The sequence below is a fragment of the Galendromus occidentalis genome, unplaced genomic scaffold (genome assembly GCF_000255335.2).
Source record: "Galendromus occidentalis unplaced genomic scaffold, Mocc_1.1 scf7180000077524, whole genome shotgun sequence".
NCBI lineage: Eukaryota > Metazoa > Arthropoda > Arachnida > Mesostigmata > Phytoseiidae > Galendromus > Galendromus occidentalis.
Window position 1 is genome coordinate 2,687,119 of NW_003805512.1, and position 15,912 is coordinate 2,703,030.

General features: G+C 51.0%; 4 protein-coding genes across 4 annotated transcripts in view; 1 reads left to right on the forward strand and 3 right to left on the reverse strand.

The window, feature by feature from the left end:
* Nucleotides 1-363: 363 nt before the first annotated feature.
* LOC100900041 (ribosome-binding protein 1) lies at nucleotides 364-6,060 on the reverse strand. Its single transcript, XM_029112708.1, has 11 exons — nucleotides 5,973-6,060; nucleotides 4,320-4,534; nucleotides 4,011-4,226; nucleotides 3,724-3,885; nucleotides 2,914-3,243; nucleotides 2,312-2,694; nucleotides 2,126-2,219; nucleotides 1,390-2,034; nucleotides 1,173-1,307; nucleotides 723-875; nucleotides 364-621 (listed from the first exon to the last, which is right to left on the reverse strand). Exons 2-11 carry the CDS (start codon nucleotides 4,470-4,472, stop codon nucleotides 364-366), a joined length of 2,529 nt encoding a protein of 842 aa, XP_028968541.1. The 5' UTR covers nucleotides 4,473-4,534; nucleotides 5,973-6,060.
* Nucleotides 6,061-8,101: 2,041 nt separating this feature from the next.
* The window catches only part of LOC100900469 (46 kDa FK506-binding nuclear protein), an 11,287-nt gene continuing 3,476 nt past the window's right edge, over nucleotides 8,102-15,912 (reverse strand). Inside the window, exon 3 of the mRNA XM_003747803.2 lies at nucleotides 8,102-8,970. Within this exon, the coding sequence (XP_003747851.2) occupies nucleotides 8,309-8,970 (662 nt within the window). The 3' untranslated portion in view covers nucleotides 8,102-8,308. The remainder of the gene's footprint in view (nucleotides 8,971-15,912) is intronic.
* mgr (prefoldin subunit mgr) lies at nucleotides 13,086-14,308 on the forward strand. Its single transcript, XM_003747616.2, has 3 exons — nucleotides 13,086-13,339; nucleotides 13,569-13,760; nucleotides 13,922-14,308. The coding sequence occupies exons 1-3, from the start codon at nucleotides 13,280-13,282 to the stop codon at nucleotides 14,225-14,227; spliced, it is 558 nt and encodes a 185-aa protein (XP_003747664.1). The 5' UTR covers nucleotides 13,086-13,279; the 3' UTR covers nucleotides 14,228-14,308.
* The window catches only part of LOC100908383 (solute carrier family 25 member 40), a 2,154-nt gene continuing 700 nt past the window's right edge, over nucleotides 14,459-15,912 (reverse strand). The window contains 4 exon segments of the mRNA XM_029112718.1: nucleotides 14,459-14,722; nucleotides 14,805-14,988; nucleotides 15,069-15,482; nucleotides 15,603-15,782. Of these exon segments, the coding sequence (XP_028968551.1) occupies nucleotides 14,521-14,722; nucleotides 14,805-14,988; nucleotides 15,069-15,482; nucleotides 15,603-15,782 (980 nt within the window). The 3' untranslated portion in view covers nucleotides 14,459-14,520.

Here is a 15,912-nt window from a genome sequence, read left to right on the forward strand (position 1 = left end):
GACTAAGAGGATATCAGCGGTTCGCCGCACATGAGGAATATCTCGGAAGCATGACGATATCGAGCAGCAACGACGTAGATGTTGAACAAACGGGAAAGCGGTCTACACTCTTCGCATCGACGTAACTCCGGGAATGGAGGAAGGAGCCTAACGCGGGTTGCGCGTATTGTTGTGCACAATGCAAACGAGCGGAAAGAGTCTTCGCGCATTGATAAGACTCGGTTTTCTCATGGCAAACGCAATTCGAGGCGAATCGAGACCCTCGGAAAGTTAGTTGGGACTCGCGAAGGTCGAGCCCCTTTTCAGCTCGGAGCGTGGGGGAGTTTTTAGTCGGATTTATTCATCATGCCGTAGCGGTTAGCTTCAGGGCGAGTTCCGTGCATCTAGACCTATGCCTATGTTCAACATTGCGTCAACTACGTCTTCGATGTCGTTATACACTACGGCTAGCTTCGGCAAAGCCAGGCGTGACTTACTCACCCCATCGTGACCTCCACCGTTCTGCTGAGCGCTCGGCGTTGGCGACGTAGTCGTGGAGTCCTCCGATTGGTGACCGTTTCGCTGAGCTTGTGCAGGTGGGACCGCTTGCTGAGCCTCGGCCAATTGTTGGCTCAGCTTGTCCTGGAAGACAGACCATGAATTGAGTCCTGCTCGTAGTCCACGCGCGTAGCGGGGGCCAGCTGCTCGGTATCGATAGGATCGGTCTCTATGATTCCACTCACAACTGCAGCTTTAGTGTCGTCGAGCTCGTTGATAGTACTGCTCCTCTCTTGCTCAGAATCCTGAAGTTGAGCTTGGAGCTCTCTGAGTCTCGATTCCAGGTCCCGGAACGCCATCGTCATCTCCGTCTTCTCGGACTCGAATCGCTTGCGATCCTAGAAATGAAACGGTTCAATAACGGCTCTCAGCCTGTGAACCGGACCGCGGCTCGCTTCTCCGAGGGGTCATCGAATTCATCAGCGACATCGGCGTTTTTTATGAGGAGATTCGGAATCAATTTGGCTCAAGGGAGGAAGAACGGATAGATTCGCGGCGGATCACATACGGATCTCCTCAGCGCTGCCATAGGAGCAATTTCCCCTTCACAAAAGGCGAGACCACTGTCGACTTCGGACCCTGTCGCTGCCCGGCGGGCATAGCGGAGTCCCCGACGGACCGCCTCGGCGACTCACCTCACTCCATTTCTGTTCTTCTCTCTCAACACCCTCTTCTAAATTCTTCAGTAATTTCTCGGTATCGTTGAGCACTGTGGTATAATGAGCGACATCTTTCTGGAGCTTCGATACTTCCTCGCGGAGACGTTCGATCTAATTCAGGGGGAAAGCAGGGTTTGAGGACAAGTGCGATGTGGAATCGATAACTTTTCATTAACTCCTAAAGCTATCTCACCTCTTCGTTGGCTTCATCGTTGGCTGAATTCGACTTGACTTCTGCCTCGGGAAGCGACGCGACCGATGCCGCAGGAGGGGCAGCACTCGCCACCGTAACAGTCGCCGCAGCAGTCGCTGCAGCTTGAGCGGCGGAGACCGCTTCGGAGAGCTTGGTCTTAAGAGAGCTGTTCTCGGCTTTGAGTTTCTCAGTCTCCTTCGATTGCAATTTCAACTGCTGGACAACTTTTTTCACAAACTCGTCACCATCAAGATCCTTCAAATCGCCAGCCGCTTCTTTGGGGAAGGCTTGAATCAACAACTTCCTATTCCTTTCTTCGTCTTCAGACGTCTTCTTCTGCAACTCGCTCAGTTTCTTCTCGGCCTGGATTAGGCCTTCAACCGCGGTCCAGTTCTTCTGGTGCAGCTGGGTATTTCTGGTCTTGAGCTGCTCGAGCTCCTCCTGTAGGGCGGCTTTCTCTTCTAATAAACGATTCGCGTCTTGTGATGTGCTCCTAGCACCTGAGAGGTCATTCTTCAGAGATGCAACTTGTAAGTGAGCCTCCTCGGAAATGCTCTTAAATTTCGAGAGCTCGGACTCTGCCGTTTGCAAATTCGCCTCGATCTGCCGCTTCTCGGCGTCCAATTTGTCTCTGACGCTTGTGACCTAGAAAGCAGGAATACAAAGAAGAAAGTGGAAAATGGCTTTCCGATGTGACGGAAATAATGCCATGAAGGAGTCCGTGGGAAGAACCTACCTCCGAGACTTGCAGCTCCAAGGTGCGGATTCTCTCGTTTAGCTCGTCTACGCTCTCAGCGAAACGACTCGAGGCATGGACTTGCTCTTGAGCTCTGAAAAGACGGAATGAGGCGACCGTCAAGAGAACGATTCTTCTTTCGCAGTTTGCCGTGAAAGACGCTCAAAATATCGAATCTCCACTCACTCGCGTAACGAATTCTCCATCTCCTTGTTCTTGATCTCGAGTTGTCGAACTCGGCCGTGCAAAGTCTCATTGAAAGCTTCGACATGTTTCATCTGTGACTCCACTTGTTGTTGGCTGCTCCTTGCTTGCAGCAGATCATCTTTGAAACGATTCTCTATTTGTGCTACGGAATTTTGAATCTGGCTACACTTGGTCTTCAGGGCAGTGTTCTCTGAATGCAATTCTCTGCTCCGAGCTCGCGAGCTTTCGAGACTGGTGTTCAGTTGAACGATTGCTTCCTCTTTCTCCGCAATTTTTTTCCTAAGGACCTGCATAGGATCCTGGCGGGTAGACTTCCATTCCTTAGACTCGTTCTGATGGTTCAGTAAAGCATCGACAAGTCGCTGAAACGAGCGAATACAAAGTGATTTCGCGAGTCGGAGGTAGCACAACAGAAAAATTGACCTATTCTTGCCGGCGTCATTTCTCTTTCCCTGAGATGCCCGCTCCCTCCAATATTCAGTGTGTGTAGGTGGGCCATGGACAGGTTCTGTGCTCCGAATGTGAGCCACCGGGGGAAAACTCTTGCGAAACACTGTTCTAGCGGGGCAGGAAGGTCTCACCTGGACGGTTTCTTCGCCCATGTCAGCTGGCAGCTCCCTCTGTTCGATTTGATTGATGAGCTCCTTGAGTTCCTTCTTGGAGAAGGCTTTACGTTCCTTTTTCTCGTGGACAGGTGAATTCTTCTTCGAAGAACCAGTTTCAGAAGCTTCACCCTTTGCGCCTTGCTTCTTTTGAGAGACGAGCTGGGATTCCTCTTCAGTCCCCAGAATCGGCTGCGTAAAACGCTGCGGCTGGTGAGACACAGATATGGGAGCAACTTTGGCTGTAGGAGCCGTCGTCTGCGATGCCTTCGACGGCGACTGTTGCTGCTTTTTGTGGTGCAACTCTACCTGGGAGATCGAGATATGGACTGATTTAGCAAACCATGGATTTTCTTGCCATGCCATGACAGCCTATTGTATATATGTATATATATTGGATGGATACTATAGATAAGTAGGCTTTCATTCGTCAAGGTATCGACAGTGAAACATGGATCTTCAATCGTAAGATCCGACGGCGAGACGAGCCATTTAGGAATCGGAAAGTTCCCGTCGAATTAGCGTATCACACCCCTCAGTACATGTATCCCGCCGTTGGAGATCTCCGAAATTCGCGGAGAGCCGCTCGGTTATACCGCATATAGCTCGGAGGCAGACCCGAGGGGGATCGGAACTTGCTGTCGATGTTCGCCGTTACATGAGGAAATCCGGAGCATCTGAGCGTATCCATCTGAACGGTCAGTCCGGCAAGCAGGAATTTTCTTCTCGTGACCTGACTGAATGATTTCCACCGCTGCCAATTCTCATGTCAGGAAACGTCGAACTCACCTCGTCTTTTGGCTTGATTTCGCGGAACGAGTTTGAGCGCGCAATCTTCAGCGGGTCCCCTGCAGATTCGGTGACCGGGGAAGTCTTGTTCTCCTCCTCTGAGTGCACCAGAATGGGCTTTGCCGGTTGTCGGCTCGGCGCTAACACTTTGCCGGTTTCCACCTATAATGGGTTATGGTCGCATATTTTGATGTCGTGTATCCGTGTGGAATCGGCTCGAAAAGAATTCTTATAATACACCGATCCCAATCGACCTATAGTCCAGTTCTCACTGAATGACCACACACCTGGGGGATCTCGTCGAGCTCGACATACTTGATCTGCTCTTTCACAGAGAAGTCGACGTGATCATGCTTGACAGAATCGTCCGCGGTGGCGACAGCGGTGGGAGCAGATGCGGTCGTGGACGCCGTGCTCGCATGCTGCGGCTCTTTTTTGTCCGCTCTCTTGTCTTTCTTCTTCGTGGCTTTCTCTTTCTTCTTTTGTTTCGGCTCATCCATGGCCTACAACAGGTTTGGAAACTTGAATAGCGTCCACGGAAACGAATCTGTCCTTCGGAACGTTGCGCACACGGCGTGTGCTTGACCGCTACTCACCATTAGTTGTTCGCGTTGCTTTCTGAACACTTCCTCGTAGTTGGGTCCTGGATTCATTCTGTACACTAGAACTATGATTCCAGCGAAAAGCGCTGTCGCAGCCACACCGAAGTAGGCTACGTTGCTCGTCACCAGCTTCTCCATAACCTCCATAACCGAGACGACTTATCCGGTCCGGAATCCGATCGGCACAAGCAGTACCAAGCCGAAAGGTCCTACAGCGGAAAAGAAATCCACACTTTCTTAGTTCAATCAGAAAATCGCACGCGACGGGCGGGTGTCCCACGCCTGTCGAGTGTCGAGAGACCATCCGCGATCCGTGCTCCCCTCATCCAGTCCCGAAAACGAATTAATCTCCCATATCACGAGAGACCCCAACACCTCCCGCGTAGCGTCATGATCTCAGATGCACTCGATCTGGGTAGACGCTCTGTGATAAAAATATACTTGTCCGATGCTATTCGGCTCTCCGTCTCAATTTAATACAAAAGATATGCGCCTTGATGGCAGTCAGTGCTGCGTGTCGAACAGGAGGAAAAAACCCGTTGACGTCGTGTTACCGTTTAATGGTATCGTTCGGTCAGAGAAAGTTCTCAGAGACGGCGGCTCGCATCCAGGCGGTTTCGGAGATCAAGAGCCGCTACTACTCCAAGACTTGTCCGCCAGCCAACGAAAAGACTCATTCAATTAAAGGAACGGAGGCCTCGCAGAACGAGACGACGCAACACGTTCCGTCGATCCGAAGTGGAAGGGGCAGATCTTTGCTTGCCGGAATCACCCCAACCTTCCGATTACAATCATTTCAAGCGGAGAACTCAAACTCTGGGAGCAATGATATCGGTTCCCTCGTGGAGGGGGAAGAAGAGCCATCAGTTTTCGCAGAGCTCGCCTTCGATTATGTTCCCCAACAGGCAACACTGTTGTCCCCTTTCTTCATAAACGGAACTGACGGGCTTGCTCCCGACTTATTCCTTCGATTTCAAAGAACCAGAGGACCGCACTGAAATTCAGAGCCCTTCCAAAAGAACAGCCGTCTCGCAGGCTTCTCTCGAACGAGGCTTCGACACGGTATCTGTACGATATAAAATAAATCTTATCATGCCAAAGAGGCCTTCCCAAAGATAGAAGCTCTCAATCTGCGGAACACAGCCCGTCGCCGGTGTTAGGTGGCCGAAAGCACTATTCAAATGACGCTCAGTTAATGCTCAGGATGGAGTCGAAAAAGTTAGGAGAAATTCGAAAAACTGTTGACGCGGCATGCTCTGTTCGACTATGTCGTCGTGTCGTGTCAGGCTGCACCAGTAGACGACCAGAGTTGGATCCACGGCGCTCTCCGGACTCAAACTCATCAGTGTCCAAACACAATGTATTGCCATCGGGAGGAGGGATGTTCGATTTGAGATAGAGCCGACTTCACATGATTTCGATTTGAAAAGAGCAATCATGCGAAGAAAATCGTGTCGTCGGCGGTCTGACACTATAGGCATGGTTGCTGCCGCTGTGGCGGCTGCTGTCAATTGGCGTTCACCGGCGATGTCCACGTCAGTGGTTACGATTAAAAACTAGGCAGCACGCTCCTGCTCCGTGCCAATGGTGCATGCTCCAGAACACAGCGATCGTTTGGCGCAACTAGAATGCAAACGTCAAACTTACTTTCACGATCGAAGTTCGTCCACTTTGATTGGTACGAATTAGTGACAACCAGCTACGTGAAGTTGCAGCTCCGGGCAGCTACGCACTCGAGCGACCGGAAGGGAAAGGGCCACCATGGCGGGCTTCTTTGAAAACGGCTCCTTGCAGCAGTGCATCGATCGGCGCCGAGATCCGGGACGATCATGATCGAGGAGGCAGTAGGCATGGCAGTACCGACAGAAACAATCGTGATTCATGTCCAGAGAAAAATATCTAAATAAAAATACGATATGAAATGAATAAAATACGAAAATACGTCACCCCCTCTTTGCGAAGGAAAAGACAGGCGGACGGAAAGAAACCTCCCGAGGAAGTTGAAACTCCGCTGGGCCTAACCCTCTCATCCTTCCGGGGACACTACGATCATGCATTGAAATCCAGAGATCAGCACATTCCTGAATTGGTACGTCGCTTCGAGTTTTGTAGAGATTATGCCCACCGTTCCGTCCAAATCCAAGAGTTTTCAGTATCTCACCTGCTTCTGTGAACCAAATGCGTTCACAACGAATACTCTCTTCGAATCCGTTGGGTGTCTATGAAATCGGGATTTCGAATATCTGCTCGGGCGTAGTTCGCATCGATCCACATGTAATTGTGAGAAGAACCCTCGCAGCTCGAAGACAGCGCAGATGAGCCGCCTCGTGGTGCTCCTCATATATGTGAAGCCTGCTCGGATTTCTGAAACTCCCTTCAGATATGTGCAACCTATCTCCGCGGATATGCTTCGATGTGCTCGCCGTTAGGTGGCAGTCCAAGACGATAAGGGAAAACGTGGACAGAAGAAGTAAAATTGGTGTCTGGTGTTTATTGAACTTCGTTACTCTTTATCTTCTACGAAAACCGTTGCTCGGGAAAATTCTGGACTCGGTTTCGGAGGCGAGATGACTGAGAAGACCCTCTCTTTTCCGATGTGGACGAGACCTGGGCCCTGGCTGCTGTCTAGGTCGATCTGGTTGAGCTGAATGGTACCGTAACTTGAGCTGGGTTCTCAAGAAAACTCGTTGAGCGAGGATCCGGAGGCCAATCCAACGTAGAATGCTCGTGCGTTCGTGGAAGACGGCAGAAATTTCTCACCGTCGCACTCCGCTTGTGGCGGAGCGAGGACCCTCCTCTTCCAAAGCTGATCGATACGCCATCGCTCCTACGACGCGCTCGGCGAATATTGCAGGCACGCGGCGACTCTTGTCGGGTCAGACGGAGCTCGTTTTTCATTGCGAGAGCGAAAAAGCTCGACATTTCGGACATTTGTGCTTCTGTATCACACGCATACAATTACTCATCTCGAACGGTGTCCTCTGTGTTCCAGCCTTACGCTGCTGTAGGGGTCAGCTGAATTGGGAAAAGGTAGTTCCGCGTTCTACGACGCGAGAAGGGACAGAAGTCGAGACCAGATGATGTTTCGAAGCCTTCCTGTTCCTGAAAAAAATAAATTCTTTCAAGGGAAGAGAGGGCCGCCAGCACTAGCTTTCCAAGAGCAAACTCAAAGGAATTCACCAGACACGCTATCGCGTTCGTAACCTCGCAGTCTCTGTTGTGGAGCCTCGCAGGTAGATTTTTCCGTTTGCGGAAGAAACGGCTGTACATCTTGTAGTAGGAGGGAAAGCATTCCGCCGTCGGCCTGCGTATCCGACAAATTCATCAGCTAGAGTTTCCTGCATTTAAGCAGTCATGGAGATTGAAGTTCCGACTGGTCCTCCGACTGGCATACTGACCGCGTTTCTCTACTCACAACGGAAAATTGTGTGAAAGGCTTAGAGATCGTGATTGATCACTGAAAGCGTTCAGAGCGATTATAAGCACTCGAGCAAGCTTCCCTGTCACCTAGGGAAACTCTAGCGGAGCGTAGAAAGTCGACGTGCAGACCTCTGCATTACAGGGAAAATTTCATCTCGATCATCTTCTCGTAATTCGCAAGCTCCATCAGCTCATTTAGCCAGGGAATCGAGGGAGAAGGACAGACATGTCCCTAGTTAAGGTTGAAGCGGCTCGCGCAGTCGATCGTTCCATACTGTACGCGGGGACGGCTGAACGCTCTCTTCCGCTCTCAAGCCCTCGACAGTCTATCTAAAATGAAGACCATTCCCACTATAGACTTGGTATTTTATTCTCAATTCCGCACGGTACAATACTTGAGCCGAGTAATATCGGTGGATCAAGGAGTTCTGTATACTGACAAGGCGGAAAAACATTTCGTAGCAACACATAGTATGTACAGAACATAGACATTTTCGGAAATGAGGGGAAAAGCAACGATTCATCATTTTCAAAGAATTGCTTCCCAATCGCGTGTTTCAAATTCAAACGACAGCCTTGAGCTCAACATCGAACTTAAGCGTCGAATCGGGCGGGATGGGTCCCATCTTCTTCTTGCCGTAGGCCATGCTCGGGGGGATCACAAGGCGTCGTTTACCGCCTACCCTCATTCCCTCAATGCCTACGTCCCAGCCTTTGATAACAGACGACGTGCCTAGCTTAAATTGGAATGGTTTGCCTTCAACTAGCGAGTCGAATTTTTTGCCGTTGAGAAGTGTTCCCGTGTAATACACACGAACGGTCTTTCCTTTCTTGGCCACGGGGCCCGAACCGACTCTAACGTCCTCTACAACAAGATTTTTCGCAGAATCGTTCTTTTGAGGGGCGGCTGCATTCTGCGAGCTCTGGGAGGCCTTCGCTGATCCGGAAACACGTTTCACGTCACCATTGCCTCGAGGGGTCATCGAAGTACCATTTTGTAATTTTGCTTTCTTCGCCTCTGGCGTGCTGTTCTTCGACAGGGGAGCCGTTGTTCTCTTGAGCCCAGGAACAACTTTGCCTTTTCGCGGCTCCTCCTGCTCGTCGACCTCATCGTCGTCTTCATCTTCCTCGTCTTCATCGTCATCTTCGACTGAGCCCTCTTCGTCGACGGATTCGTCGACAGAACTTTCGTCCGCGTCATCGGAGTCCTCATCTTCCTCCTCGTCTTCGGAGCTTGGGCACGTCGGCACCATTACAGTGGGCGCCTTGGGGTGATCCAGAGTTGACCTCCGTGGGTCTTGATTGTATAAGCTTGGGACGTCCTCGCTGCTATCAGAATCATCTTCGGAAATCCCTGCTGGGTCATCCCCATTTTGGTGGAGGCCCAGCTCACTCGCATCGTCGGGATACAAATTATGACCAGTGAGGAACACAACTCCATCGCCTTTCAAATAAAAACAAATATCTTCACCCTCGGCGAAGCGCAGGTCCATGGAGCAGTCGTAGATCTCTCCATGCTTGAGCGTAGCAATGGCGTAGTCCGAACCCTCTTGTTCGACGAACACTTGAACCAACTTGCTCGCAGGATCCTGAGCTTTTGCCTCGGTAGCCGGCGATTCCGTACTGAGCGTGGCTTTCGTGATCCGGAAACCTTCTGGCACCTGCTGACTGTAGCGCAGATTTGCCTCCAATTGTAGACCCCAAAACATGTTGAGCCTCGTGGAATTTCCGAGTCTTTCGACGTTGCTATAACCAAACACTACAATCGTGATCGACAAAACAAGGGATCTAATCGAGCAACAACGTTGCGCGCACGTTACACTTTCTCTTTTGTTTTGGCTTGCCTCTGAGACACGCGCTGATGACGACGATGAGGCGCGTTTCCTTTTGTCGTCGGCTGTGTGTCGGTGTGCTTTTTTGTTGATGCTGTGGTGGTGGTACGAATCCGGACACGATCGGTCTGAATTCGATGCTTGTTTGGTACAGCACATTCGAACGAGGGCGCCAAACTGATTAAGCGGTCCTCGAGCGAGCGGCGCGCGCGAACTCTCGCCTCACTCAACGCTTTTCTCCCCGTCGAATCATTTAGATCGTTTTCCTTCGACCGAGTCTGCCGAATGCCAATGCAGCCGTTCCGGGGCTGCTCAGGAGGATGGAGACTCGCGCATTCTTGACCAACCGATATAATACATATACATACGTGAGCTTTAATTCCTCCCTACCTTGGGGTAGCGGTGGTGGAGGAAACCAGCGTGAGCGCTCAACGGGCTAGCCTAGGAGATCGAATCCGGGACCCTCGGACGGTTCAACCACTCGATACCGATTGAGTCCAGCTCGGACCCTAGGATTACCGCGTCGAACCGGTACAACCTGGATGCATCATCTTCAAATTCCCAATTCGAGATCTGGGGCATATTCTTTCATCTCGTCTGGGGAATGGGCAGCGTGAATCCAGGAACCAACGTCGGATTCTCGTCGCGATCGTGTCACTCTACCGACCGATAATAAAACGTACAATTATTCCTGTAGAAACTCTCCCTGCGGTGATGACGTTTTAGCTGTCACCCTGGTCGTGGAGTTTTCTCCGGTGCCCGTATCAGTCCCAGAAAGCACGACTTGATTCGAGCATCGAGATGAGCCCAATCATCACTCATTACTATGTTCTCTCAGAACCTGCCATGCAATATTCTTCCTGCAACCATTATACAAGTACGTTGCATCGAGCGCGATCCGGGCTCCCGCGAATGCGTGCAAATTCTGATGACACATATAAACTTCGGAGAATATTCAAGGAGGAAACCAGCGAGGGGAAATCTCCTAAGAGCGACGACACGGTAAGATCAGGAGGGATCTTGCCCCGCAACCTATTGACTAGACAGAAACGCCGGCGCCGACGCGACGCGGAACGGGAGAAACCGCCCGCGCGATTGGACCCGATTCCGGAGATCATTGGCATCATTTCCTTGTCAGTTTCTTTTTCTCCACTCCTCTCCGGTTTAATTTTTGAGCGATATCTCCCACGAATGAGGATCTCGTCGGAAACAAGGAGCCCACGGACCGACCGTACTCGGAGAACAGCATTGAATCAGGTAGAACGCCGAATCCCGGGTCTGTTGGGGTATTTTATCGATGCTCATTGGACGATTAAACTTCGAATGCAAGATTATCCTGGCTCCATTGTCAGGTCCTGAGGGTAGACGCAACATTCACCAGACCTCGAGAAGTGCGAAGAGGATCCAACGGCCTGCCTTCTTCACCGTACTGCTTCGGATCACGAATCGGTGTCAATGTCGGGAGCCATTCCGGACCCTGATGGCAAACTACGCCCGATTCTAGAAAGGATTGCTGCTGAGAGCGTCAGTACGCAGAATTACCGAGCCAACATCGAAGACCTCCTGAAATTGTATCGGAGGATCCATCAAACCGCTCCGGACAACGGCAAATTCACCAGGTACAGTCGAGAGAACATCTTGTTCAATCCTCGGAGCTTGATCAGGAAGCCGAGTGGTACGCATCGTTAACATTCTTTTAGAATTAACACAGAGAAAGCGCGCAGTAAATTATGGTCGAAGTCGCCTGCGATGCAGGATTTCATGTTAGAGACTGGCTGGACCCTGCAGAGCGATCACATAAGATTCTCGGATGAGAGGTAGGTTCGATGTTGGGATAACTGCCGATAAGTTCTCCGTTCCACAATAGCCCACATATTGGCGTTCCCCCCACAGACTACTGAGACTCACCATTGAACTCTTGGCTCGAGAGCGAAGCCGTGTGATTCCCTCCAAGGAGGAATGGGTTCCGGAGACAAAGATCGAGAACGTTGCATTGAAGGGGGGTCTAGATCTCCGGGAAGAGCGGCAAGTGACAACCATTCTCGGATCGGCATTTCCAGAGATAGTTCCGGCCTTGCCTCCGAATATACGAGAGGATATCCCGGGAACACTTGACTGAATGTTCAACCTGATTCTTACAGCTTACGAGAAGAGGCTGCTAAGAAGAGAGATGCAGATTTGGCGGCATGCCTAGAGGACGTCAAGGAACGCAAGCTGCTTGGCGAAAGCATCAGGCAAGAGGTACGCGCGGAGTTCGAGCACCGAAGGACAGTGAATCAGAGGAAGCAGAATCCCTCTGAGAGGAGGACGGCGAACGTCGGAAGGAACAGCGAGGCCGAACGACAGACTGATTCTTGATGATCGAGCAACGGGAAACCAACAGTCTTCCATCTGCAATATCAGAGGCGGATATGTTTTTGTTCATTGGCTACGCGTTTGGAAGATTAAGCGGCTCGGCGTCCACCTTCAAATTAATGACTCCGGAAGGCTTGACGGGAGATCGCCGCGCCGTCCATCCACAAAATGCCGTCCCGCCTGGGGACAATCAGAGTTCCTGGCGAGATCGAATAATGGAGCTCAAACCGAAATGGAAAATGGAATCTTTGGTTGCGCTTCTGGAATGACGGTTGGCAGACTCGTCGTGGTAGGGAGGATCGTGAGCGAAAACGGGTAGAAGGAACGTTAGAGCAGCGGACGCATTCCAATCGGGATAGTAGTGAAATGGAAGTGGGAGCCCGGAGCGACGAGGGAAATGGGGTGAGAAGTAGGGCGGGAATGAGGGTCAGAGCGGGCATAATGGTCTTATACGAAGCTTCGTTGCTCTGCGTTCGAGAGGATATAACCATACGGACTCTGAAAATCCTATCTTCCTCTTCTGGGACAGATTCCTATCGAGGAAAATAAGGAGTATTCGGCTGGTGGGATCTATCACGTGGTCACTTCATAAGTACCCCATGCAGAATGAGTCGGGCTCCGCAAAGGATGAGCAAGAGCCAGGTAGTTTCATCGGAGAAGGGCTAGAGAAAAACTACATCGGGGGATCCCGAGCATCATGATCCCGCGTAAGAAGATCGCGGAGGTAGTGATTTCATCGTCAATCAGGGACGACGTGAGACCCCGCGCCTCCCGGAGATCCAACGTACACAGAGATCCGTTCCGGAGCCGGTCTCCAGTTGTCGAAGAGGAGCGATGCCGCTTCCTTTCTAGCGGGGCCGCGCCGCCGCCCATACAGGCAACTGCGTGGAGCGTGGAGCAGTCAAGCATCAGACCGCCTGACTTGGAACCTTCGCAGGCAAAGATCATTGACATCACCGACTCCGATTGTACAAAGAAAGATTCCATTCCCGAGAGACCGGGGCCGCCGTGATTTCCGCACGGATTTCCCCTCGACACCCTTCTTCTGATCGAGGAATTGCCGCCCAACAGTCCCAGTGGATTTCCCGTATAAGAGGTACTAGCAGCGGGATTGATTTCGAAACCACTGGACCGCAAGACGCAGCATCGTAGTGAGCGCGTGAGAAAGGAGCCCAGCCCGTTGTTTCACTCTATATGGTCGTCCGTCTATTTAGCTCTTGTTCGCTTGTTGTCGCCAGCGGGACGGTCGCTTGATTTGTCGCCGTCTCCGATACACTTCGCGTCCGAAAGAAAAGTCGGTGTGTCGTAATTCCCGGAGCCGCCGACCGGGAGATCATACCACGAGACATGTCAGAAGAAACTAGACAGCGAAAGCCTCACGGAGGAATCCCTAAAGCCGAATTCGTGGTAAGTTGAAGTCTGGAGCGGTTGTCATTGGCCGCCGTCAGAGATCGCGACCACTCTGCTGCTGCCGTGAAAATCGTCCCTCCGTCACAGGGGGATATCGTCCCCCTTATATCAAATATCTTGAATTTCCACCGAGCAAACCGAGTCGATCAGAGGAACCACATCAGCCGAGGATCCTCCAAGAAATCGAACGATCGTGTTAAAATCCCCGAGAAAATTTGCCCTCCAGGAGAATGTTGAAGACTTCCTCAAGAAAGAGCACCACCCCAATGCCGAGCACGCGTTGCGGGAACTCGGCGAAATGTTGAGCAAATATAATTTCATGGACACCTCTCTGCAACAGAGGAAGGCGAAAGTGACATCGCAGATACCGGAGTTTAAGAACGCCTTGGATCTTTTGAAGATGTTGAAAGCTAAAAAGGTCAGTTCATTCCCCTCATGCTGCGTTTCTTAGAGCCATTGCAAGATACTCACGATCAGTCTTCCTCACCTTGGTGCCCGAGTCATTCCTCACTTCCTCTTGGTGCTTGGGCCCGAATGCAGTGAGCTCCGCTGAGATATCTGCATTCTCTTTCATCACAGGAAGCTGCGGAGGACATCAACACGACATTTCTGCTCTCGGACGATCTCTTCGCTAAAGCTAGAATACCTCCGACGGAGAAAGTGTGCCTTTGGCTCGGAGCGAACGTGATGCTCGAATACGACCTCCAAGAGGCCGAGCAGCTGCTATCGAAAAACTTGTCCTCGTCAGAGACAATTCTGAAGGAAGTTGTCTCGGACATGGAATTCCTCCGGGATCAGATCACGACGACAGAAGTGAATATGGCTCGTGTCCACAATTGGAATGTGAAGAAGGTGCAAACTGCGAAATCGGGGGCTGAAAATTGAACTACTGGGGCTTGCTGCAGTTCGAAGTTGAACGTGTCGATGAAGAATGGGGTAAATTATCTTTTGAATAAAGTTTCCTCAGAGCAGAGTCATCTTCTGTCGGCGCAGAGGGGTTGTCGGGACAGTCAGGTGCTCTCGACAAGTTCAGACGGTAAACTCTCTGAGCTCCAAACATTGACGAGTAAATTGATTCGATCTATCTCATATGGGAGGGAAAACATTCCCTAAAGATGGCAATCCGAACTTTTACTGTACAGGTCCACAACAAAAACGATCTATTGATACTTGTGTTCTCAGTGCCTCAAAAAATATGCTTTAAAATATTCATACGAGGATATCATTATGGCGCAAGCGGGGGCAACTCGGGCCAATCGTGGCACGATTCCTGTGAAGAGGCCCCGGACGCCCGACATTTGATGGATCTCTTTGAGCATCGCGAATGGATCCTTGACCCGAATCCTCGACGCAGACATCGCTTCTCCCAACTCCAATTGCCTGCGAAGAAGACAAACGAAAGAGACAGGGAATTGAGAGGGCGCCGGTTGGCTGACGGACTTTTCGAGGATCGGATCCTTACCTGTGTGTCTTGATAACGTCAAATGGTAATGTGATCACAGCAGCTAAAGAGCCGGAAGTTGCACCCGCAAACATGATATACGGCAAGGGTGGTGATCCACCGGTGTAACAGTGTTTGAGGAGCTCATAAGACGACCAGTAAATGCAACTGAATGGCACGTCCCGTAGGAGCGTTGAATACAGACCTGGACGTGGAGAAACGTCTTGGCAACGATCCCAGGAGTGAGGAATAGAACATTGTGGACACTTCCTTCGCAATACTCACCCAGGTACAAGACTCGGCAGCCCCGGACTTTCATCATGTCTCTCACCACTCTGAAGACTTCGCCATATTTCGAACCCTTAGCTTGAATCTTCGTCCGGATGAGCTCCAAGGGAGATATCATGGTGGCCGTGAGAGTCCGAGCTAGGGCGCCGGACACCAACGAAGACTCCGTCAGACTGAAACGCTGTTAAGAAGAACCAGCCAAGTCAATTTTATTTCTCATCAGCCACAGGAGCTCCGCCATGATCCGTGCTTTGCTTACACCGCTTTGGAGGAATCCGTCTTTGAGCAAATCGTAAGAAGTGAAATAAAGGACGGTTGCGGGCACCGCCATGATCAATGTTGGGGGGAGCCCGGACCAAAGAGCGCTCACTCCCTCGTTTGCTGAGATCCTCATGAATGCATCAAACGTGCCTGTGAGAAAGGAACTATAAGATTCTGGTTCCTCTGCGAGAATGATTGAATGAATCATTATGAACTGACTCATGAGGATGGTTCATCCTCATGAACTGACATAGACTGAGCCTTTCCTACCCGTGTATCTCCCGGGTCTACTGAACCAATGTTGTTCCCCTTTCTGCAGAAAGCAAACATGCTCCATGAGCCCGTTGCAATAAAGATAGCACTTGTGTTTCATGAATTCCTTTTGTTGAGCTTGAAGTCTCGTCTTCACCACATCAAAGGGTGTCATTAGGAGTGAGGTCATCACTGCTCCTGTTTTCGAAGGAGTCTCGTTTAGTTTAAGGATGTCGGAGCGACGGAGATGAACTTCGGAGAATTTCGGAGTTGTCAACAAAAGGTGGGACTTATCAGTAGCGTTTGCAGGTTTTTTCTAGGGGGGGGG